The sequence below is a fragment of the Meriones unguiculatus genome, chromosome 1 (assembly GCF_030254825.1).
Source record: "Meriones unguiculatus strain TT.TT164.6M chromosome 1, Bangor_MerUng_6.1, whole genome shotgun sequence".
Classification (NCBI taxonomy): domain Eukaryota; kingdom Metazoa; phylum Chordata; class Mammalia; order Rodentia; family Muridae; genus Meriones; species Meriones unguiculatus.
The window spans coordinates 19,117,445-19,143,717 of NC_083349.1; the positions used below are offsets into that span (position 1 = coordinate 19,117,445).

The 26,273-nt window shown below is 47.3% G+C and overlaps 1 protein-coding gene across 4 annotated transcripts in view; it reads right to left on the reverse strand.

Annotated features, from left to right (window-relative positions):
- Mob2 (MOB kinase activator 2) overlaps window positions 1-26,042 on the reverse strand; it is a 56,138-nt gene extending 30,096 nt beyond the window's left edge. For 2 of the 4 annotated variants that reach the window (XM_060382865.1, XM_021655767.2), the window contains exon 1: window positions 25,945-26,042. In XM_060382865.1, the coding sequence (XP_060238848.1) occupies window positions 25,945-25,961 (17 nt within the window). In that variant the 5' untranslated portion in view covers window positions 25,962-26,042. Of the gene's footprint in view, window positions 1-20,785; window positions 21,042-25,411; window positions 25,562-25,944 lie in introns of those variants that run through there. The other 2 variants (XM_060382862.1, XM_021655768.2) reach the window with 2 other exon arrangements.
- Between the last annotated feature and the right edge of the window lie 231 nt (window positions 26,043-26,273).

The window sequence follows — 26,273 nt, forward strand, 5'->3', positions numbered from 1 at the left end:
GCTCAGAAGACAAGTCTACTCCTACTCAAGATGAGGTATCCCACTTCTTCTTGAGGCTGCAGAGAAGAAGCTGCTGTGAGCTCTACCCTAAAAACCCACCACGGTTCCCACAAGCCAGCCAGTGATGCTGTAACTCAACATGTGTTCCTTCATACGTTGTGCTGGAAAGACAAGGACAGAAACATCCTTTCCTGTCAGAAGGAACTTCCCTTACACCTGTCAACCTACAATAGTCAATGTACAATGTAGAAAGAGGTAGTGTGCTAGCATACCTCAGCTACAAGAAGAGGCCAAATGGAACCCCCTACATGCCTTGCAAACTCACACAACTCAGCCACAATAAGTCAGCAAGAGCCCCAACTCCAAGGCAGCAAGCAAATGACTCACTGGGGCCAAACAGCAGGCCAAACACCCTCCCTCCTAAAGTAAAGGTTAAGCAGTGATCATGAGGATACAGCAGCAAGATAAGGCTGGAAAGAAGTGCTGCCTGATCTATTCAGAAGAGGAGGAAGGCCAGAATTCCAGGACAAATTTAAAAGGCATAGAAACGAACCACCATGATACCCAAATCCTTCTCTTCCAAGCTCATGTCCCACCAGAAACTGAACAATTTAAGAGGCTGTTGGAGCCTACACAGTCACCCTTCCTGGCCCACCAGTTGTACCAACAGGAGGACAGGGGTGTTAAAGGGCCTCAGCATCTCCTGCTGCACTCACAGGCTACTACACATGGCAAATGGTAAGGTTTAGGGAGGAAGGAAGACTTGTATTTATGGCTAAGGCCTACCCGGTACTACTGAGGCACAGAACCAGTTCTAGGCTCATCTGCAATCACAGGTAGGCCCTATACCCACCAAGCAGATTGCTCACTATTCCCATGAGCTTGTAGGTTTCAAAGCCAAATCCATTCATAGCAGGAAGACTGTGACATCCTGTCTATCACACACCCTTGGCATGTCACCAAGCTGTACAGGCCCTGAGCACAGGCAGCCAGGAAAAAGTGATGGCCAGCCCTGCCAAGCTGCCCCTCCCTGCCTGGTGGTATAAAAACCTTAGCTGCAAAATATAGCCCAGCTCAGTCCACAAGAAGGAGGTAGGGAGCCCTACACAAGAAGGAAGCAGCAGCTCTGACACGGCTGGCCAGATTAGAGCAGAGCTAGTCAGAGCCTGCTGGGTGCCTGCTCCCTATGTGGCCCCTCTAATCCTGCCCTTCCATGTTATATACCAGGCAAGGAAGCCCCACAGAGACCTTATTGTAGTACTCTAACAAAACAAAATAAGACAAACAAACACCCTAGAAATCAGTACAATTATGGTGTTTTTTTCCCCCCAAAAGAAAAGCCTGAAATCCAGAAAAGAAGTAATATTTTCAGAGTGAGAAATACAGAGAAACTGTCTAGTGAGGAAATGAAAGGGCACTTCTATGAGAGGATAAGAGGCATCTTCAGAAGGGAGTGCAAAGGATCCCAATGCAGACAGCTCCTCTGAAGATGGGTCACTGCCCCTGCCAATCAGGAACACCACCATCAGAAACAGGTAGGAAAGCCTAGGCCCACTGCTGCAGAAGTTCAGCTTCAATTACATAGCATGATGTGCACCCCTCCTTGACTGTGCCTGGCCTATGGCTCTAAGGAAGAGGAGTCACAGCCACCAAGCGGACTCTAAGATCTGAGAGGTCAATGCAGCACCTGGCACTGTCCTTGTTTGTTGTATTACAAATACCAGATGACAGAAGTGCCCAGCAGAACCACCAGGCCTTGTCAGGGCTTTGTCAGTCTTTGTCAGTTTGTGAAAGACTGGGTGGGTAGAACAGCAGGAGGCTGACACTCCAAAAAAACCAAAGAGCACTGGCCACCTGTTCTACCAGCTGCAGGTCACCAGGCAGGCAGGCTATCCCCTCAAAGGCACATTCCTCTCTAGTTGGAAATGGGTTTTTGGTGGTGGTGTTTTTGTTTTTGTCTTTTAAAGATGGAGGAGAGGTATTACATGTGGGAGTTGCCTGTGTTCTGAAAGTGAGAAGAACAGCAGAGCAGATGCCAGGGGCCATCCTTCACATTCTTCAAGGAAGCAGCAAATGAGAGACTGTGGCTTCTGGAGAAGATTCTCCAGCACACAGCATCTATGGGAAAAAGCCTGATAGCACTGCCTGCTACCTCACCAGCCAGTCATGGCAAAGCAGTTTACCTTTCAGCAGCTTGCTGACCCTGGCCTTGAGTCTTGGCCAGAGAAAGCTTTCTCAAAGCAAAGCTTGCCCAAATGATTCTTGGAATCCAAGTCTCCAAAGTCCATCTTGATCTTTTTTCCTGCTTAATATAACACAGTAATACCTGGGTGGGAAATTTATAATAGGCTCACTCAGCTCTCCATTCCTGGGTCCAAGAAGCTGGTATATGGCATCCATAGCAGAAAGTAGAAGGGCAAAGCAGAGAACAAGCAGGAGTATTGCCTATGCACAATACGAGCATCAGCACACTTAAACCAGAGCAGTGACTGTTTTGACTGCTCAGACTGACAAGGGTCTCCAAAGCCTCCTATGACTTACAGGTGCTAATGCTGGCTATTTACACAGACTCAAATTGGCATGAAATCCCTTTGCAAACTCTCAAGGCAGGAAAGTGGCCAACCCTCCCTCCAAGGAGGGCCCCAACTTCTCTAAGAGTCATTTTCTAAAGACTATAACTGTCATTTCCAGCCCCAAGGCAGGAAAGTTTCTAGATCCTACCTTACAAGAAAAATCCCACCAATCCCAACAGGAAAACTCACCAATCCCTGAGCTCCCTCAATCTCAGGGCTTGAAATTCCACCAATCCTCACCCTGAAAAGCTCTGTCCTAGAAAGCTTTGCCCCCTAAGAAATTCTATATAAGCCCAGCCTAGTGTTTGTTTCTCTGCCATCTTCACCAGGGAGCAGAGGCAGCCCCTAGATTCATCCCTCCCAATAAATCTCTGTTAGGAGATTTGCTGCCTGGTGTGACTCTCTCATTGCAAGAAGCCAAGAAGCAAAGAAGTGGAGCAGGGCTGAGGCTCCTGAGCAGGGGATACCCTCCCCAGCCAGCTTTATCACAGAAGAGCAGTGGTAAAGAGGAGCTGTTAAACTGTAGCACTCTAGAGCAGCCAGGGATATCCTCCCTCAATGCTGCAACGCCTGCCTCTACTGAGGAGGCTTCCTCGAAAAGCTGAGTGGTTCCTGGGCTCCTGTGTCTCAGTATACCCTTCTACTGGGACACTGTCCCACCTGTGGTTCCTAGGCTCCCAAGTATCAGGATGCCTTTCCATACAGGCAGGAATGCCAACAGCTAACATACACAGGCTTTCTTCAAATCCCAGCATTTGCTGTGCCCTCTGCCCAGAAGTCTCCTACTTTCCACCCCACTGCTCCTGAAAGTCTCTATAAATCTTCACAACGTTACTCAGGAGTACTGACCTCCTTGTCCCGTCTGTTCTGTAGGTTGTTGTCACCTGAATCCTAGAAAAGGGCCCAAGCAGCAGGGGAACAATGCCACAGGTCCAAATGTTTGCAAATCAACACCAAGATGTCTACTCCACCCAAAAACAGTAATAAAAGGCATGGAAGAAAATATACAAAGCAGTGGTAGAGCAAAAGGCCAACAAAAGAAAAGAAACAACTAAAGACAATGGCTATCACCAACTTCCATGATAGCAGGCCAGGCATTCCCTGCCCACAGCCCACAGAATGCTTCAGCATATAAAACATGAAGACTCATGGATCAGAAAGTCTGATTTTTAGCAATTTATCACATTCAAACTCAGAATAACTTACAAATAATGAAGCTGGACGAAGCACTGATTACAAAATGACACACCAGAAGTGGCAAGATGGCCCTTCCTCTCATGAAGTCCACAAGACTGATTTTCTCCATGTACAGCAACCAGTGTGGAGTCTGTGCCATGTGGTCTGGGCATATCAGGGACATCCATCTATCCTCTCAGGTAGACTCTAGGGCATCTAGAAGAAGCCTGTTATGCAGACTCCCATGGCAGGTAAGTTGGCTCCACATCTTCCCTACTTCCTAGCCAGCAAACAGGCCTAAGACAGAGCCTTGCTCCCATAATAAGTACCACTGCTATGACCCTCCCCCAGCACCAAAAGAGGGGAAAAAAAGAAATTAAGAAAACAAAATCAAAATTCCGATACACTGTTTCCATGGAGATTTGTTCCAATGACCAAAAACTAAGAGTGTAGCTCTGACAACAGCTGTAGTCTCTATCCCCTGGGCAGGGCTGCCCATCATTGTCTCTCAGACATATACAGAAGAAGATGCAGCAAACCAGGGCACTGGAGATGAGGCACACAGCCACCCACCAAAGCTTACCACTATGTATCCACCTTACATCCAACATACACAAAGTCCTGCAACCACTTTCAGGTGGGCTCAGGGTGCAGAGCCACCAGTCCCAATCCTGGCAGGGACATGACCCCTAAGCCCAGGGCACTCTGTGAGAGGGGATAATAGCAGACCATAATCTTTAAGCAGGGTTGCTATCTAATTGGGTAAATGATGTAACAAAGTACAAGCCCTTCCTCTGGGTGCCCCTTCAAAAAAATCACCCACATGTAAGTGATGATGAGTTTCTATGATGAGTCAAGAGGGCTGTACCTGCTTAACAGAGTCCTGAACTCAGGTGAGAACCAGACATGCACAGAATGGACATGTCCCCATGGCTATCCTGACTGCTTTTAAGATGTAGGAGTAGACAAAGACAACCTGGAATTATCAAACAAAATACCAGCAATGAGCATGGTGGGTCAAAATAAAGCTAAAGTACTCCAATTAGAATACTCCCCATCAACCACAGGATTGTCAGAGATGAAAATGCTAGTGTTGCCCTAAGCTGGCACAGATGAGCACTCTGGCTCTCCCACCACTTCTGGGACAAGGCACAGGTCTTTGGGGCCAGCTTCTGGGTCACATGTGTGCAGACACACCTAAGAGTGCTAGGCACTGGCTCCAGTGCCAACTCCACATTTGGTACTGGATATGCTCTTACTATGCAGAGCTTCCTCAAGCCCTCTCTCATTAACCTCACAGCAACTCAGGAGAGGCCACTAACCAAACAGAAAAGTCACAAAAGAGTAACTGTTTATTTGTACCGTGAACAGGGATCACTGTGGGGTCGTAAATGGTCAAGAGTGCCCTCTAGTGGAAACATGGCCCAGCCTAGCCTGAGTGTAGTTACATCCTGGTGTGGGGGTTGGATGACACACTTAGGGATGGGAGGGCATGCTGAGGTATGGATAAATAGCCAGTCCTTCTCAATCAGCTTTGGTGGGTTCCACATGACCACCCTGGTCTGGGCCAGCTGGTTTCCAGGCCTACAATCCTTTGAGGCCTTCAGGGAACTGGACACCACGAGACCACGGGCACTGCTACACAGAGGTTGCAGAGTCCTGAAGGAGCAATAAGGTTGTGTTAGCCATTTCTTGGACACTGCGTGGATGCTCCACAGAAGCCTTCCATAGCAGGTCAGGAGGCTCTGGAGCACCAGACTCCCTGGGCTCATCAACCTCTGTGATTTACCTTCCTACTTGTGAAGTGAGAACAATGTGTGTTCAAGTGAGCAGAGTACAGCACTTTTCTAGAAATCTGGCAATAGTCCTGGATACTCTTAGCTGGACCTGGAAATGAAAAGGCCATCAGTACTTGAAGAGTTTCTGAACAGACTGAGGTAGTGTTTCAAATCTAACAGAAACCTAGCAGAGGGGACTTATCTGTGCAGCTTGCTCTAAATAGTCACATGAAGAGCAATCTTCAACTGCCAGACAGATGATGTCAAACACTAGCTTCATTGTCCTATCCCCCTGGCAAGTCTAATCCAACAAGCACCTATGTACATCAGCCAGCTCTTCTGCTTGCAGAGATATACAACTATGAAGCAGCATATTCACCTGCTGTCTCTCATCGTCCGTCCCTGCACCCTACTCCTGACAATGAGGCCTTCTTGGCATTCCACTTCTCTGTGTTCCTTTTCTACTTCACCCTTGCTCAACTTACTCTTGCCTTAGGGCCTGCCTGGACCTATCCTACGCTCACAGCCCATCTGACATCCCCTGCCTAGGTATCACATGCCACAGAGAACAATGAGAGACTGACTCTACAGTAGGTGTGTGGAATGTGGTCATAGCTCCAACAAGCCACACTTAATGACATAGAACCCTATATCATCAGATGGTCTTGTGAAAATACAAATGTGGTCATGCTGAACCCACGAAGGCTGTTGTTTTTGCACCTACCAAAATATCTGAACCCCCCTGCATGTGGCCTTCACTTGTCTTGGAATCTGTATCTAGCTTGCCTCTTCCCTATACCTCCCAAGTTTCCCTGTTTCAAGCTTCCATTTTCAGGGAGAGTTAAGTGATGATGATGAATTACCTGCACCCTGCAGCACTGAGGCAAGGCTTAGGGGCCACATGCTGGGGCCACTTTGCAGCCTGCAGACAGTAGCAGAGAGCCTGGGCAGGTCTAAGGGATGCAAACATGAGGGCTCCAGTAGGTACCACAGCAGAGCAGACCACAAGCCTGCCTCAAGTTGGAATGAAGTATTTATGAGTATAGTGAAAGCCCTAACATGTAGCAGACCTTCAACCCCAAAATGCTCACAGATATATGAATCTTAAACCGGTACTTCTTCATTCTGAGAGCTGGCAAACTGAGAAAAAAAGACAAGCATGTACCCTGACTTTCTTGGGTACACAAGGCAGCCACAAGAGAGCCTTCTTCACAGATATCTACCTAGTGAGAAAAGCAGACAAGTGAAACATCCTACAGTGTCCAGGAACATCCAAAGACTTCACAGACCCTGTCAATGACAGTGGCTGACAGTGCCACCATATCTGAGGAAGCACATACACTAGTGGAGAAGTCTGGGCCTTTGTCAAGGTGCGTATGGGCAGAGAGCTCAAGAAAAGAGAAATATTGTGAAAGGTACAGTAGAGATGGCAGTCATACAGCAAACCAGTTTCCCTAACAGAAAAGTACAATGAAGATGCTCTTACAGCTCAGATGGCATCTGGCAACACTAAGAGAGTCACCCATGGGATTTATCTAGGTCTCAGATAGAAGGGAGTCAAGAAGACAGTGAACTGGGAGAGGGAGTAGATAAGTAAAAGGAAAGAAAAGGAGTGGGAAAACTGGAAGAGGGAAAGAAGAGGAATAGATATGGGGGAGGGGGGCAGTTCTTAGGAAAATGTGAACACTGAGAGAAGACTTCCTCTGACTATACAGTAGTGGCATACATCTGCAATCCTAGCACTTAGTAGAGAGAGGCAGGAGGATTAGGCATTATAGCCAAGCTGGGTGACAAAGTGAGACTCTATCTCAAAACAAAACAAAAACCACCTTTCATCTTTCAGAGATGTACAGTGAAATACTTCTAAGAGACTACTAAGACTTCAATTTGTTTAGGTAGAGTATTGGAAGCAAGTACAGTTCAGTGGTAAACTATCTGCCCACCTTGGATGAGGTCCTGAGTTTGCTCCCAGGCACTAAGTACAGAAGTAAAGTTCAGCAAATGTTTGGACAGGAAGGAAAAGGTACAGACAGGAGAGCAAAAATTTGACTCCAAGATGAGGCCATCAACACCATTCTCTCATCCTGTGGCCTGGACAACATTCCACATGAAGGGCTCTGCCCACTTCCTGGGCTCCATCAGAAGCCCACACAGCCATGATCTGGACATGACTAGAAAGGGTGGCACTGCATCAAGGGAAGAATGAAGGGGAAAAGGAGGGCAGGCCCAGAACTCTCTCAGGCCCACCTTTCTACTGTACCATACACCTCAACCCAGCTCTTTTGAACCCAAGACACCCATGTAGTGACTCCACAATTAGTTCATTACAGACATGAAGATCCTGCCTGGTCTTCCCTCAGATCCAGTCTTCTGATAAGGTCACAGATACTTTCTTTCTCACAACAGGCTTCCAGAAAAGAAAAAGGTCCTTCTGAGCCCTCCCTTACCAACCCCAGGATACATTCACACTTCCTGAATGACACCAAGATAAGCAGAAACACTTATCATGGGAGTATGTAGAGGATGTCAAATCTAGAAGCAGCACTTTCTTACATTTATGTATTCCCACACCCATATCCAAACAATTGGAGCCACTAGAGCTCCCACTAGAAAAAGGTGGCAACCACAGAACCAAAAATGATCCTGCCATTGGGGCCTGGGATAAAATATGACTTGGGCATCCTGTGTAGGCAACTGGCTCAAGACTTACAGGCTCTCATTTCTAAAGAACTCCTAGATACCTCTCTTGCTCTTCCAATCACTCCCAGGGGAAAGGGCTTCCTGAAGGGGATATAACACAACAAACAGGTAAACATTTGCCTAGTACTCACACAGCAAGTTCCCTTTAATTCCCTCACAGACTCTGGTCTGTACACATACCTACCCTGAGATGGACTCCTAATGCTTCAGGGCAGTGGACAAGTGAAGGCAAGAGTCAATGTCTAGAGTGGAGGAGTTTATAACAGGACAGTTCAGGTACGCAACCCCTACCCAGGAAAGGAGAAAGAATCAAGACATAAGTAGAACCAGGATCAGCCTCCCCTCCCGGGCTAGCCCCTAAGCACACAGATCAGACCACAGGATCTGTGCCAACCTCTAGGCAGAAAGGAGAAGATGTAGAAGGTAAAAGATACACCTGCTTGTTCTCTGAACACAGAGCAAAGTGAATGAGAACCTGAGTCCAACTCTGACTTGGGAGGTAAGTTAGCTATGTTCCCAATGGAGCTTTCTTTAAAGCCCAGCCACTGCAAACCCTTGCCATAGATTGTCTTGTCACTCATGTGGTCAGAGACCCTCAGAATAAGAGAAGAGGAGGTGGTCCAAGTAGTGACCTGTCTGTCTACTCTGTTCCAAGGCACACTAGGCAGTGTCCAATGAGCTGCAGCAGTGGACAGGGACAGGGCCTGAAGCTACCCATGGATTACACATAGGACTAAGTCTTTGTACACCATATCTACCACAGATGACAACTTATAACTTGGTGGTTGTTATGCCTGGGACCCATTTATATTCAACCTCTAAAGTAGGTTGGTGTCTGCCCAAGCCATTTAAGAAGGCCCCTAAGGTATGTGTGGTAGCACACTCAGGAAGGCAGAGGCAGGCTCTGAGTTCCAGGCCAGCCTAGTATACAAAGTGAGTCCAGGACACCTAAAATACAAGAAGCCAGCCAGGCAACGTGAAAAAAAAAGAAAATACTAAGATAAGATCTTACATTCTTTTCTTCAAAGTCCAGTCATTTCTATAGCTAGAGCACCAGCCAAAGACCATCCCGAACAAGACTTTTAGCACATCTGTCAATGGCAGGAGGTTGGTCAATTTCTTACATGTGGCCCTCAGAGGCTCCAGTGAGATGCTCTAACAGGTCCAGTGTCTATGCATCTCTTCTTTCTTCCTTCACATCCAGGGATTTTTCACTTCCTTCCTGTTTCCAGAGTCAGTCTCTTGTCTCAGAGCCCATTCCACTTGGTTCTCTCTGAAGGTCTGTTCCTGCTTTGACACCTCAGCTCAACCTTTTTTCATTCTCACCTTCTCTGGCTGGTACTGCTGCTCAGTGAGTCAGAACCTCAACTTTCCCCTTGTACATGGAAGCCTTCAAGCCATTTTCTGGTCTATATGCACTTTGCAAGTCTGGGCATGTTATCTTCTGGCTAAAGACATTTCCTACTTCCCATCACTGATCCTTTGCCACTCAGGTTACTAGGAAGTACACTTGGTTTCTTACGTAAATAGTTTCCTCCGTCAAATTTTAGTTCAATGCTACTTTGTTTGGAACCCCCCCACTCTGCATGATCTCCAGTCACTGAGACTTGCTGAGACCTGATCCATTTGGGTTCATGCACCTGTGTGCATGAAGGTACATGGCCAACAAGTTGTCAATTCATTACCAACTTTGAAGGAGATCTAACTGAGCTGCCAAACAAGGACCCTCATCATCACTGATGTCCACCCTTATGGAATGCTTAGCTCTCCAACATCTTTTTGCAGCCCCACCACCTGGGCAGCACTTCATCTTCTACAAAGACCAGAGAGGAGGAAGAATAAAGTTGGACCACACTTCAACTCAGCCCCCCCCCCCGCCTTTGTCTTTGTTCTGAGGCTCCTGTCACAGAAGGACAAGAGGCAAAGCAAATGGGAGCCAGAAAATATCACACAGGGTCTTCGCTCACAAGGCAAAAAGGCTCAGGATACCCATGAGCATAGACCAGGTGTCCTGACTACCATGCAGTGTTAGTGGGACACAAGGATGAGGCTGGAGAAGGCAAAGAGATCTGCCAATGAGTCTTTTAAGCAAGAGAAAGATGTGTTCCGTTGCCTCTAGTTGCTTCCTGAACCAAAGACCAGGACATAGATCTTCTCTGCTCCAGGTATCTGTGATAGTCTGGAGCCACAGAGTGGGTCACCCCAAGAAACAGTAAACCTTATAGGTTTCTAGACTGGGTCTGCAGCTTGAACCCAGCCCAGGGCAGGCAGGCCACTATACAAATCCAGGGACTTCCCAACCTACGGTCCCAATCCTAAAATGGCAAAGAGCCCAAATGGCAGCTCACAACCACTTGTAACTCCAGAGGTTCTGATGTCCTTCTAGCCTCCCCAGGTACCAGGCATGTACAGGGTACACAGACATACATGCAGGTAATATACCCAAACACATAAAATAAATAAGTTAATTCATTAATAAGAAAACATTTTAAGGACAGGGTAAAACAAGACCATAACTATATTAATGTTTCTGTCAGCCACATCTGGCAGAGAGAGTAGCTTCAGCAGTACAGGACCAAAGGGTTTCTACCTTCCCATGCTTGGTCCATGACCCAGATAACATAGAGTCAAGAGAGACCACTAACAGCGCCCAAGGACAGCTGTGAGTGCCATTTAACCTCACACCTTTGGACTATTAGCTAAAGTGCAGCAGCTGGTCTGTGGGCAAGACAGGCTGACTTAGGAATCACCAAGAGGGGGATCTCCAGAGGGGTCCAAGACACATCATCTTTCTGAGGCAAAGCACGGCAACAGCATCACTGGAGTGACCCAGCACCCCATCTTCACTGTATCTGTCGGCACAGCCAGCCTAAGCACAACCTCCACCATCACCCCCAGGACTCACAAGAACCCCCAGTGCTGCCCTTCCTTCCCAGCCATTGTGGAAACAGAGGCTACCTGCCTCTACAACCAGAACTCCTACTAGAATCACAACACAGACAGTCACCATCTAGCCACTAAGGACCAATATAGCAGGTATAGTGAGAGAGACAGAGACCTGGCCCAACAGGCCAGCATCACAGTTCCTAAGTGACAAGCAACTGTAGCTGGTACAAAGAAAGCATAATCTCTGTATTGCAGGCTGGGCCAGGCCCATCTCAATGTGTCTTTGCTGTGTAAAAAGGCAGACACAGGTGGAATGCACTAGTAACTGTCCTGCCCTACTCTACCAGCTGTGTTGTTGCTTGCATATTACTCTAATACATGCCCAGGCAAGGGCTGAACCACTGTCTGTCAGAACACTGAGCACCAGTGCACACAGCTGAGTCGCTCAGCCCATAGAACACGTAGGACAGAAGAAGCCTACTGGGAGTAGACAACTCTGGGGCCCACCCAGTATTGCAGACTGCACTTTTACTGTACAGTGTATTATGAGCCTAGATAGAACAGGCTCCCTAGCCCGTCCTTCTGCTGGGGGTACCAGGCCCAGAACAGTCATTCTGGATCCTGTACGAATAGAATGCAAGCTCCAAAGGTTCCTGGTGAGCACCCATATGGCAGCAGAGCCTATGCTGTGGGGCTTTTCACACAGCCATCTAGAGAGACAGGGAACACTTGGCTAGGAAATCCAGGGCCCTGCTACATTCCTAGGAATAGTACTTAAGTAGTTACAACTTCACTGTCTAATAAAAAGGAAGCTGGTCCACAAAAAAAAAAAAAAAAAGCTCCAAAGGCAGCAAGCCGCATCTTAGACCTGCTGCTTCCTCATAACATAAAGACTATTCACGCCCTCAGGGAAGAAGTAAAGAGTGTAAACATACATGAGCCAAATGACCACAGCATTTTGCCATTGAAGTCCATGACAGCCAGACATTACCAACTTCCCCAGGATTCTCACTGAGTGGTGGAGATAAATGCCCTCAGCCTAACCTACCCAGAATATCATTTGCCTTGGTGTTCACCTGTCCCTTAAGAATCAACTTATGACTAAATCCTAATACTCAGAACTAACACCCTGACATACAGAGAACTCAGGCCTGGAGCTGCAGCAAAACTCAGGGTATCAAGTACCACTTTAACCAAGACAGAAGACATTCTCATGTATACAACAAAAAGTACTGAAAAATAAGATTTTGTGGGCTGGAGAGAAGGCTCAGAGGTTGAGAACACTGGCTGTTCTTCCAAAGGTCCTGAGTTTAATTCCCAGCAACCACATGGTGGCTTATAACAATCTATAGTGAGATCTGGCGCCCTCTTCTGGTGTGCAGACACTAGAACACAGGCAGAATGCTGTATAAATATTGAGAAAGATGATTTTGTGACCTTCCTGCTGACAGTGTCATTTCTAAAAAGGCCCCTGCCTCCAGTGATAGATGAGGAAATGTTGTAATCAACATTGCTGCATTTCCAATGCACAAAAGGAGACAAGTCTCCAGCCTATCACTCAGTACAGCCCTGCTGCTTATCATCAGGGGGAGCAGGCAGGTAGGCAGGAAGAGAGACTCACCATTCCACGCGTAACAGCAACAGCACAGGCTCTGCCTGAGTATGGAAGAGGTAAAAGTAAATCCAGAGAAAAGACAAAACAAGTATGCAAAAAATAAAAGGATGACATAGAAAAGCACATCACAAACAGTACTGCTGCCACAGAGGGAGAGATGTTGCCTTTAGGAGACAGAGCTGCTGCTAGTATGAGTCCTCAGCCAGGAATGGAGAGGGAGCCAGAAAGCAGCCCTGGTTCAGAAAGCACTGTAACTATGGCCACCATACTATTTACCTCAAGCATAAAGGAGAAAAAAATAAAATAAAATAAAAAATCACTGGGTGATAAATGCAATCTACTGCAAAAAATAGATACTTCTGGAAGACCACTGAGGAAATACCCAGGCCTGTAGCTCCATCTGTAATAAGCACAAACAGACAAATGTGTGCCATCCAAGGTCCTGAAGGTCTCTTGTCCCTTCTGTTGTTGCATTATCAACCCCAACAGCTAAGAGGAGGACAGGGACAAAGGACTAGGAAGAAAAAACCCCGCTCCTGGGATGGAAGTAAATGTCAGGTGAGAAAAACAGGTGACAAAAGTCAGGGAGTGGGAGCCACTGGTTAGATTCAACCTTGGTTGGCATTCATAATGCTCAGTGCCCTACTATTGTCCACTAAGCTTCCTAGACTTATCCAGGGCATTTTACATTCACCTGGTCATCTCAGTTGGCAAGTGTTCCCTGAAAGACAGTTTGAAAAATTGATGTAGGCCTTCCACAATGTCCTGTACTCTGTGCTTTCTCAAAACTCCCTGCAGCTTCAGCACTGAACAAATAGGGCAGTGTGATGCCAAGAGTCAACAGGCCTTGAATTCCTGAGGAACTAAACAGCTGGGGGCGGAGGGCAGGCTGTAAAGAAGGTAATATACAACAAAAGCAAGGGTCAGCAAAGGAAAAAGGGTAGACACAGGGCCCAGCAGATGCCAGGAGTGCCATGGCCTATCTCTGCTACCCCTAACCTCTCCAGCCACCACTGCCCTCTGGTATAGATCCTCTGCCTTACTTCAGCTCAGAGTGGTAGAGATGATTTGGCCCTATACCATCCCATGTTGTCTGCCTTCATTTTCTCTTGTCTCTGGGGACCTATTCAAGGCTAAATCCTAATACTCAGGACTTTGTCCAAACAGAGAACCAATCAAGTAGGCAAACCAGATGATCACAAAAGAAAATCAAGGTCCCAGTACCATGGAATAGCAATGCTCTGCCTAATGCTAGCAGAAAAGGTGGAGAAGGCATGGGCCAGAACTGTTGGGGAGTGTGCCAGCAGCCACTCACAACGGTGAGAACCTTAAAAAGCACCATCTAGTCTGGAAACATCCTGAACACCTAGCACAGGAAAGGGCACAGAGTATTAACAACTTGAACCATCTGAGTGATGGGATAATTAATTTTTGCTTTCTGGTTTTTGCTTTGATTCATCTTTCTACAGTAGACACAAAAAACCAAGTTCCACAAGAGCAGAGATACTGCTCCCCCTCCCATGACATTCCCCCCCAAGGCTTCAAAGCACAGCCATCAGAATTCCACAAGCTCTGGGCAGAAAGGACTGTGAATCCCACAGAGGATTGTAAACACGCCTATGTACCCAGTTCCCAGATGTGACATAACCACCAGTCAGTCTCTACTCTTCAGAGGTGGGCAGGGACAGGCAGGCTTCAGGCAGAGCAAACTCCCATTCTCTGGTCAACATGGCTGCTTCTACAATTCTCCTTACTATCTACTAAGAGCACTGGCCCTTTAGTACTAGGTGGGCAAAACCAATACTGGCCCCACCAGGCCCAGCCTCACCCAAACCCCATGGCAGTACCATAGACCACTAAGGAAACAGCTTATCAAGACAGAGAGACTCCTAGTTCCATGGAAATGTGTGCCTCAATCCTGTCTTTCCCAATGGCCTGACCTGAGCCTATTTCTACCCTGGACTGGCAGCTCCCTCTGGGCTCCTGGCTCCAACTCTTTTCCCTCTGTGTCAACCCAGAAGCAGAACCCAGTTCCCTTCCTGTACCCTTTGTTCTTTGTCTTAAACATCAACAATGCAACATGGCAAAATGGCAACCTAACTTTCCCTGCTGGCTTCCCAGGTGTTAGACACTGTGTGGGAAGCCACTGAAAGGACTGACTTGTCTCTCCAAGTTCTGTTACAGTGGCACCTCCATCTGGCACGTAGTCCCATCATAATATGAGGTTATCTCCTTTTAGAAGAGTGTGAACAGGAGAGCAGTGGGCTCAGTAGCTACTCATGGCCTTACTGCCTTATCCTGGTATTGCAGTCACAGGAACCTTGAGGGAAAGTAGAGAAAGAAAAGAGGGAGAAAATAAGGTGCAGGGACTTTAGAGAAGCCAGTCAGGTACCTGGAGGAATCCATGCTAAGTGGACAGACGAAACAAGTCAGAATAAAAAAAGACTATCTGCATTGGGCTGAGGGGCCAAATCAAGGGAAGAAGCAAGATCCCAAAGGAAGACACCAGGAGGCAATATCCCTGGCAGGAAAACAAAATGAAAGGTAGATTCCATACAGAAAGTCTTCCTACCAAAAGACCAGAGCTCATCAGCATGCAGAGACTGCCAAGTCCCAAAGGCAGAGGGGCATTGGCAAAAGGATGTCACACATTAAAGATGATCTTTTTAAAGCATTCCACAAGAGACTGGAGAGATGGTTCAGCGATTACAAGTACTGGCTGCACTCCTGATGAGATCTGATAGACTAGGATTAGAAGGAAGGAGAGGAAGACCTTCCCTATCAGTGAACTTGGGGAGGGGCATGTGTGGAGAAGGGGGAGGGAAGGTGGGATTGGAAAGGGAGGAGGAAGGGGTTTTTGGGGGGGATACAAAGTGAATAAAGTGTAATTAATAAAAATTAAAATAAAAAGTATTAAAAAAGAGTACTGGCTGCTTTTCAAGAGGACCCAGGCTTGATTCCCAGCACCCTGGTGGCTCACAACTGTCTGTAACTCCAATTCCAGGGGATCAGATACCCTCTTTTGGCCTGCACAGCACCAGGCATGGATATGCATGTGGTGCACATACAAACATGCATGAAAAATACTCATACATACAGAATAAGAAATAATTTTTAAAAATTGTTAAACACTAGGAAGGTGATACCCCACACCTTTAATCCCAGCACTCAGGAGGCAGAGGTAGATGGACCTTTGAGAGTTTGAGGCAAGCCTGGTCTACAGAGCTGGTTCCAGTATAGACAGCCAGGGACAGAAAGACAGACAGACACACACACACACACCTGGTCTTGAAAAACCAAAAAGAAAGAAAGTTAAACATTTTACCAAGAAACAAGCATTTTGGTAAAAAGCGAAGCCCAGAGACAGGCAGGCTTCACGCAGAGCAAACTCCCATTCTCTGGTCAACATGGCTGCTTCTACAATTCCCCTTACTATCTACTAAGAGCACTGGCCCTTTAGTACTAGGTCCACCACATCCTATGATGGCATACAAGGACAGTTCACAAGGTCACAGCAAAAAGATACAGTAGAGAGAGTAGACCAAGGAAAGAGCCCGGCCACACTACCAGCCACACTACTGATGACAATCTAGTATGAGAGTTTGTTCCTTCTATCCCCTGTAGAGAGGAGCTCAGGTATCAGGCCTCAGTGGTTATCCATTGTTTACAGCAGAAGTGACCCTACAGGCACAGACCAGAAGGTACTAGTCACTTAGGGGTGGGATTAGGTAGCAGGGTATGCAGGCAGTCTATCTCCCCCTGGCTGGAGGTCAGCTTGAAGCTACACTGCCACAGAACTCCACCCACTGCCAGGAAAGAGGTGTCACCCTAGTGACGATTAGTGCCTCACCCTTTTGTCCGGCTATTAGGAGTAAGAAACAAGGACTAACATGACCAACGATAATCTCATTTCCCAGAGACCAGCTTCTCCTCCCAGTCCTCCCCCCATTTCCAGGCAGCTATAACTTTTTTCACCAACAGAAGCTGACAAGAACGCTGCTTTCCACCTTCAGCAATCTCCCATGTTGTGGGAGGCTCCCCACAATGAGGAGAGGTCCAGATCTGGAGGTCAGAAGTAGGCCCATTATTTAACCAAAAATCCCTCTCTCACCATTACCCCATTAGTGTTCAATGCAGCTCTACATAGGCTTGGCAAAGGTCAAATCCTAGCAGAACCAACACAAAGCCACCCTGGGACCTGGCTCCAGCGGTAGCAAAAAGCAAGGTTGTTCTTCTTGCCAGCCTTTTCACTTTGAAAAACAGTTCTTTTTCAATTTAAAATTGTTATTTATGTTAAATTATGTTTAGTCCATATCCTTTCTAAATGGTGAAAGATATTTTTGTTTAACATCTAAAATAGTAAATACTGATAGCTATAACTAACATAAATCCAGTTAAGACTTGGGAGTGTAAAGAGATCCTAGGAACAAAGAGTTTGAGAATGAGCTGGGCATGGTGGCTCAGAGAAGCAGAGACGGGCAGATCACTACGAGTTCAAGACCAGCGTGGTTTACAAAGCAGGTCCAGAACAGCCAAGGCTACACAGAGAACCCCTGTTTCAAAAATTAAAAAATAGAAAAAAAAATTAAATAAAAAGAGTTTAAGAATGCAGCTCTAGGCCAAGGAGGAAACTTCATGTAAGAAAGGCTACATTGTGGAAACATGCTCTGTTATATGGCCAGCATCAAGAAAGCAAGACCCTCCTGGGCCTCCTAGAATCGCCACAGATGGAGGCCGCACAGGTGACCTGGAAGAACTAGGGCAGGTGAGGTGAAAAAAACCTTGTCTGAAGCACAAAGGTACAGGAACAAGCAGCAGCAGCAGGAGACAAGCAGCAGGCCCCCAATTCTTGCCCCATCTGGGGCTGCTGAGCAATGATCACAGTCAGAGATGTAGAGCCAGACTGGCACTTGCCCCAGGAACTGCCGTAAGACATACACACACCCTCACTGAGTGTCCCTGTCACAGCTGGGTGCAGAAACGGTGAGCGCAATGAGTAGACAGCTGTTTCAAAACAGACACTGCTTCAAAATCATGTGGAGAAAAGCATCATGGAAGGAATAAAGAAGAGAGCTCTAGAGAAGACTTTCCTTGCTGTTGGTTTTGTCGGGGCCACAACATAAAGTTTCCTGTATACAAGCAAAGTATAAAGCACAGCTATGAAACAATACAGTGATCTGTGGGATCCAGGTTTCACTCAAACAAGGTTCATTTTTTTTTTAACTGTATCTGAAAGGGGCTAGAAAGATGCCTCAGTAGTCAAGAACACATACAGCTCTTGCAGAAGACCTTAGTTTGATTCCCTGCATCCACATCAAGCACCTCACAACCTCCTTTAACTCTAGCTTTGGAGAGATTTAACTCCTCTAGTCTCTGTGGGCAACTACACTCATATACACATAGCTATACAAAGACACATAAACACACACATACATACACACAAACACACCGTTAAAAATAATAAATCTTTTTAAAAATGTATCTTGGGTTGGGGATATGACTTGATTGGTACAATTCCTGTGTAGCATGCATGAAACTCTGGGTCATACTCCACAGGGCATAAGCCATGTGTGGTGGTACATGCCTATAATCTTAACACTCGGGAGGTGGTAGCATGCTGTAGACCAGCCCAGGCTAGATGAGACCCTGTTTCAAATCAACCAACCAACCAACCAACCAACAAACAAAAGCTAGTGTCTGGACTGAGCAGGTGACAGACTTTGTGACTATTCCCTACATAATGCAAACTTGCAACTATTTTCACAGCAGTTGCACCTTTCACATGATAGAAGAAAATCTAGAGATAATCTGTAGCCCATAGAAGGGTGGCTGTGTTCCATATAAATATGTCACTTACATAACGGATGTGAGCATCTGAGAAGCCTGGTACTTGAGGTCTCCCCTCAGGATACTGAGGATTAGCTCAAGTTCATAATCCCTGTTTTGAAAAACCAAAGTTCACAGTAACTCTGATAAAACATTATAGGAGTTTTGTTAGTTTACATATTTTATATTGGGTTTTGTTCCCATTGGGAAAAAAAAAAAAAAACTTGGTTATAAAGCCATGCATTGTCTCAGACACTTAAATTCTACTACTCATAGACCTGAGGAAGGCTGAAGCAAAACCTTGATTCTAAAAACCAAAATGGGGGTGGGGGGAGAGAGCCAACTTTTTTTGCTGATGACACTTATGTATGCACTTGTTTCAATCCACATAGTCAAAAGACAGTTAATTGCCAAATCATGAGACAAAATAGCTTTGTAATAGCCCCCTAGAGCAGTGATTCTCAACTTTGCTAATGCTATAGCCCTTTAATACAGTTCCTCATGTTGTGACCCCAACCATAAAATTATTTCCATTGTTATTTCATAGCTAATTTTACTAGTTATGAATCATAATGTAAATATCTGACATGTGACCCCTGTGAAAGGGTCCTTTGGTCCCCAAAAGGGATTACAAACCACAGGATAAGAATCACCTCCCTAGATTGAAGTTCAGATACCCTGTCCTCCAGCTACTTCTCCCAACTCCTTTCCCCATTGAAGGAATAAAAAGCCAATTCAAAGCTGCATGCCTATAATAGCAGCACTCAGGGAAGCAGAGACAGGTGGATCACTGTGGGTTCGAGGCCAGCCTGATCTACAAATTGAGTCTAGAACAGGCAAGGGTACACAGAGAAACACTGTCTCAAAAAACCAAAACAATAACAACAACAAAAAGAGCCAATTCTAAAGTACTTCCACTAGCTAAATTTGGAGTAATCTCCTCATCAAAATAAAAATGAATAAAAGTAATAAATAACAAAGACTATACCTGACTAAAGAATACTGAACAAGTCTATGGTGGCCTAGGAAAGACAGCACAGGCAGCCCCTTCTGTGCAGATGTCCACCATGCCAACCCTCCTTGGAAGTCCATTCACCTTCTTGGCTCCTTCTCACACCCCAGGATCTCTACAAAAACTACTTTCCTGCCCCTTCATCTACCATACCCCAGTTTCCTTACTATCCCCCTTAAGCAGCAGGGAGTAGCCATAAAAGGCAGGCCACTCAACTCTGTTCATAAGCACCCAGCTTTGGCAGCAGCTTTATTCTATCACAGTTTCTGGCTCACAGTTTGTATCTCATAACACTAGAGCTCAGACAAACTACCTTGTCACATATGGTACCAAAAGAACAGGCTAGAGAACAGAAGGGCAAGTATGCTGGGTGGCAGAGCAGCTCCCATTGGCCTACAGAAGCTCTGAAGAGGACCCTGCGACAGACCTGGGGAACTGGCCAGGACTTCACACAAGAAGGTCCCATGCAGACAAGCCAAGTTGTGTGTCACACCATGCCTAGGCTAATTTTACATTCCTGGGCTTGCTCCCAAGGCCAGCCTCAGGCTCAGACATCACTTCCTTGGGGCCACTTGGCACTTGTCAGGCCTTTTCAAAGAATGGGGACACAGCCTCACAAGGTGAGGGCTGGGACCTTCAGCAGAGACACTGCAGTCCAAACCCCTCAAGGGTTCCTAAGACTGTGTGCCTTCTGCTAGCTCAGCAGTTCTCAACCTCTGGGTTATGACCCCTTTGGGGGCCAAATGACCCTTTCACAGGGATTGCCTAATACCATCAGAAAACACAGATTACATTTCATAAGACACATTACCATTCACAATAGTAGCAAAATTACAGTTATAAAGTATCAACAAATATAATTTTATAGTTGGGTGTTAAAGGATTGCAGCATTAGGAAGGTTGAGAACCAGTATGCTAGCTCAAGAAAAAAAAAAGGAGTGCCACTAAAAAGGTAACTGACAGAAAGTGCCTGACCCTGAGAAGGCCACAGGCCAGAGGTCAGGTCTTCCCTCCTGTTTGACATGTCAACCATCCATAACCTATAGGGGCAAGCTCACACACAAAAGTGAGCACTCATGCCATTCTGACACACCAAAACAATGAAGTTTTCAACCAAAATCAGTGCTGTCCAAGGAAGAATACAATATAACTTTAAACTTAACTATTCATGGCCCCATGACCTTGTCAGGGATGTGCCCACTAAGGATTGTAAAAGCACCTGGAGGAAAACTGCAGCCCAAACAGTCATGTATTCTGGCAAAGGAAACCTTCAAAGAGAAGACAACCAGTAGGCATGTTCATGAACCATGGCACAAACACTGACAATGCCAAGTGGAGGGGCCATGAGCCACATGTGGTCTGGATGCCTTATTGAACAATCTCTTCCTCTTCTCTTTAACCTTTTGTTTTTATTTCAATTGTTTCCACTTCCGTGTTCCCAGGCACCATCCCATGGAGCTGCAGTGAACACAAGCGGGTGTGCCCCAGCTGAGAAATCCTGTGCAGAAAGAAAAACAAACAGAAGGTAGGCACAGAATGGGAGGAACTTCTGGCAAGGCAAGCAGGAGCAGCTCCCACCTTCTTCTAACAGACTGGCCCACAACAGACAGGATGCACAGAAATTTCCAGCAGGAAATGCCTAACCACTTCACCCCATCACCTTTTCAGTTACCCCGCAGAGCAACATAGAGCGAATGGTGCCCACCAGGATCTGGGTCTGCTCACCCTGGCAACCCTTTTCCTTCAGGGCTGTACAGCATGTCTATACAAACACAGGAAGTGGGTTTTGAGTGTTTGTTTCCATAGCCACTGCAAGGAAGATACAGGAAATGCTGGGCTACCAGGACCACTGAAATGGGCATTCCGCATTGAGTTGGCCTTCAATACCTTGCTATAGCAGATGACTATTGGTAGAGACTACACCTCCTCCTGAGAGGAAGTCTTGCAAGTAAGCCTACTCAACTGTCATCCCACAGGCAACAATGATAGCAAGGTCAGGAGGCAGCCTGGGAAGATACCTTGCTGGACAGGTACACAGTATCACAGCACCAAACAACAGCTGGATTGAGGACTCACTAAGGAGATTAAGCACTGACCTCACACTATCCTCAGACAAGCCTTTATAGAGAAGCACAGGAGTACCACCCAATTGTCCCCGGTTAACAGAGCTCTTCTCCAACACACCACCGACCTCACCCTGCTTACTGCTGGCCAGCTTGAAAATGCTTGTGCATGAACTCCCATGGGACACTCTAAGCAAACAAGAGAAATGAAGTGTTGTTGTTCAGAGTGTCCTGGAGTACACAGCATTCATGATCACTATTTTCTTTAAAGTGAATAGGAACAAAAAAAGACATAAGCAGACACCTTTGTAAACCCAACCCAGATGACCACCTTGGCAGCCTCTCATGAAAGAGGCTATTCCTGAGAGTGTTTCTAGAATCACATCTTGCAGAGGGGCCGTCTACTGGAGAGCCTAGCTGCAAGAGATGGCACCACCATCATACCTCTAAGCCTCTTGCAGGTGTAACCACTCCACTTACTGTGCCACAGTCCTTTAGAAAGATCCCTAACTCTATGTCACATCCCACACTCAGTCAGATCTTTGATAATTCCACTGTGCTTGCCCTGTCCTCCTCGGCCAGTCTGAGCACTCACAGCACTAACCTTGGAGCCCTCAGAAGCCTACCCTCAGCATAGATGGGCTCAGAAGTCTTGGCTTGGGAAGAAGTACAGTTCACTGTCTTAAAAGACTGGTTTACAGCATCATCAGTCATATCTGCAAACTTTCCACAACCACTTCTACCCACAGGTAAAGGGAGAATTCTAACAGAATATGCATGTCTCCTCACAATGCCTGGTAGAGCAACAAATGGACACCATTGCTGACACCCACCACTGACTCCATTACAGACCAGATCTCATGACTCCATTTACACACAATACTGGAATAGAGTGGATTGACGCTGCCTCTCGTGAAGGTGGGCACCTGCAGCAACAAGAGGGCTCTTCCAAGAGTAATGGTAACGTTCTGTTTTGGACTGAGGGTGGCTGCACGGTAGGGGACTTACCTAACATGCTTAAGGCCCTGGATTCTACCCCTAGTCTCTTTCTCTCTCTCTCTCTCTCTCTCTCTCTCTCACACACACACACACACACACACTCTTTAAACTAAATTAAATTATAATCTTAGAAATAAAAGGCTACAACTTTATTAAAAATTACCTAATCATATACTTAAAACAAGCAAACTTGGTGGTATATAAACGATATAACATGAGGCTATTAAAACAAAACCTACAGACACTGGCAAGCCCAGTCAGGTGTCAGTCACCAGAAACACTCTCCCAGGAGATAAAGCCTTTCACCCCATGCCAGCCTTACAGACACCAGTATACAACTGCTCAGAGTACAAGGCTGCTGACAGCTGCTCCAGACAGAGTGGAAAGCCCTGAGGCCATTTAATCTTTACCTGTTAGCTGAGCAAGAGTAGAGCTTCAAATGTACACTCTATCAAATGGCCAACACCAGGTTTCATCTCCTACCTGCACCAGAGAGCTCTAAAGGCTCCAAGGCCTGAAGAGTAACAGGAGAGCATGGCTGGGAAGGTACCTGTAGCTTCACAAGAGTCAAGGGAACCACAGTCGCAGGGTGGAGAGGGACTACTGGGGAAGCAAAGGTTGGGTAAGGGTGGCCAGGCAGGAGGACCAATTCACTATCATCAATAGGAAGAGGAAAGTGTGCTCTTTTGACTCCAAGGAGCTTCTGGGCTATGCTTTCTGCTAAATAAAATCCAAACTGCCCTCAGACCTTCTGCTTAAATGCCTGCCCCTGACAGGAAAGGTTTGTGTGTTTCCTAACGTATCACTTAGCATGTTGAGGTTTCCTCCTTCAAATCCTGCGCAGCTTCCCCTTGGGTGTTACCCTGCTCTTGGTTGTCCAGAACAGAAAAAAGACCCAATACACAAAAGCTGTAACCTTTTCTAGTAAGGAATGAAGGCTGTCTGACTACATACACTGCTTTAACAACAAGCTCAAAGCATTTCCAAGCAGAGGAAACCTTCAAGACAAGAGGTGGCTAAGCGCCACACCTACAACATTCTCCACAAAAGTCCCAACAGGTTCACCACCATGTCCCAACGTGCCAAACTCTGCTCTGACTATCCCAAGCATGCTTCCCTGCAGGGCCTCCCTTCCTCCTGAGCAGCTGGAGCGAAACAGATAAGGCTGTGAGACGCTAGAAGTCACAGCTTGATCCTCACCCAGCTGAGAGGAAGATGTGGTTCCTCGCACTCTTCTGGCTCCAACAATTACTGCAAGAGAAAACTATTCTCACATCCATACTTGCTTCACCCAACATGAAGTAATTCAGCAAAACCTTTACTTTAAAGCAAGCAAGCAAACCTCAAAAGGTAAGCACTGCATTCCAAACTTGATGACAATGAACAGTCTGAATTAAGAAAAAGACCAAGACACAACAAAAGATGATATATTTCTCTAATTCTTTCCAATGAAAAACTACTTAAAGGGTTAACTGCAGATAAAGTCCCGGCCCTGAGCAAAAAAATGGGTACTTGGAAGGAAAAATGGCTTTACTCCCTACTGACCACCTTGCCAGCTCTCACCCAAGGATTAGAAAAGAAAGTGGAGAGGCGGGGGTCCTGAGGCTCACTCTGAAACTTCCATTCTTCCTACTATGAAAGAGAGACAAGGAATACTGGAACACCTTGCCTTTATCTTCCAAAGATACCAAAGAGGAACTGTAACTGACCACTGGGGGTGGGGGTGGGGGGGAGAGTTTAGGCAAGGAAACGTTAAAGACCTTATAACTGCCAATATCCAATATGCAATCTGTGACACTTAAGACCATGAACACAAAGAGAATTGCCCTGCAGCCAGATCCCTCTTTAGAAATCTCCACTGCCCTTTGCAACCACATTTCTATTTTTGTAGTGAGTTGGAGATTCCTTTCTTTCCTAAAGGTCCCAGAAGCAGAAGCATCTCCCAGCTGTACTCTAGGGTATGGACTGACCCCCATCCTAGTGTATGAGATAAGGAAAGGTTCAGCTGTCTTTTCCCACAGAGCTCCTTGTTACCAAGGCCTTGAGAAGGGTCACAAGAACCAGTGCCTCCAAAAGCTGATGATTGTTAATGTATGCATATTTGCAATGATGATTCATTCCACAAAACACAGTCCTCAGTCAGTTTAAAGACTGGCTTCTGGTCAGTCTCCAAGCAAAAAGCACCTGCCACTCATAGGCATTGGGCCTGTAAAAATTACATACAGCAGTGGGCAGCTTCCTCAGTGACCAAACTGACACATCCGGTTCTCTTGCAGTGAAACCATATTTGTAGGTAGACCAAGTTATCTTTAGTGCTGGCCCTCTCCACAAGTGCACAAAAGGGAGAATGATTTGAAACAGCTTGAACACAGATAGGTGTCTGGCACTTAAAACCCCTGGGTTTCAGAGACCTTGTAAATGACCAGGGTATATCACCTGCCAACACTTACCATATGCCAAACAAGTGCTGGCCCCTACCTCAGTATACCCTTCTATAAACCTGTACTGCACATTTCACAGCTTCAAGTCTGGAAAGGACCACACAGCTAGTAAGCAGAGGGTAGCCAGTGATAGTGCTGCCTCTTGGAGAAACCAGATGAGCCTCCGCCTGGTCCCATGTGCCACCCACACTACTGCCCTATGAGGCACAATGTGGCACCCGGCCTCCCTTGGCCTCCTGATTACCCCTAAGGCTGCTTGTCCCCTTAGTCCGCCCTCTCCCTAGTTTGCAGCACTGGGAGGTCAAAACCCTCCATCGCCTCAGTCATCCTGACAGTACCCACCACTACTCTGCCTTCCGCGGTCCCCGGCTTCTATCTCCAGGGTCCCGTGCAGCCCTAACACTGCCGAATCCGAAGGCCGGCACCTCCGTGGCCCAGCAGGGTTCTGCTGACCCCGCATCAGGGCCGCGAGCACGGCCACAGGGTCGGAAACCAAGACGCGGATAGAGCGCGCGCAGCCAGGAGCACCCGCCTCTCACTCTCCTCAAAAGTAAATTGGAAGAAAGTCACTTGGGCGGAAGAACTTTCGCAGGCCCCGAGAAGACCGACGGCCGACAGTGCCGGGCGCCGGACTCGCGGCCCGTCAACCCGCGGCGAGGGACTGCGGCCTCTCGGGACAGCGCCTCGGGGACCGGGCCTCGCTCCCGCCGGCCGCCCGCCCGTCCGCCCGCCTGCCCGGCCTCCCGGCACCCCGCAGCGGCTGGCTGTCCTCCGGAGCCCCGGCCCCTCCTAAAGTCCGCCGCCCGCCGCCCCACGCTCACTACGTTCGCCACCGCCCCGCGCAGCGCCGCGCTGCGCCGGCCGCCGCCACTCACCCCATGAGCCAGTCCATGGCTGCGCGGGGCCCGCGCCTCGCTCGGCCTCAGCCCCGCCGGCGGCCGGAAGTAAACACGATGGCTCCCGCCCGCTGCCGGAAGTGACGCGCGCGTTGCTTGCTGGGACCCGTAGTCCCAGCGGCCCCTGCGGCCATGCCTAAGGTTACCTGTTCTATAGTCCCGGGATTTGCAGCAGCATCGTGAACCTCCGGTCTCCGGGGACCGGAAAGCTGCTCGGATCTTTGTAGTTTCCAGATACCCATAGTGCGAGTAACTTCAGAGCAGCCCGGAATCCCGGACGCCCGGTCTGGACCCTGGAGTGCCCGACT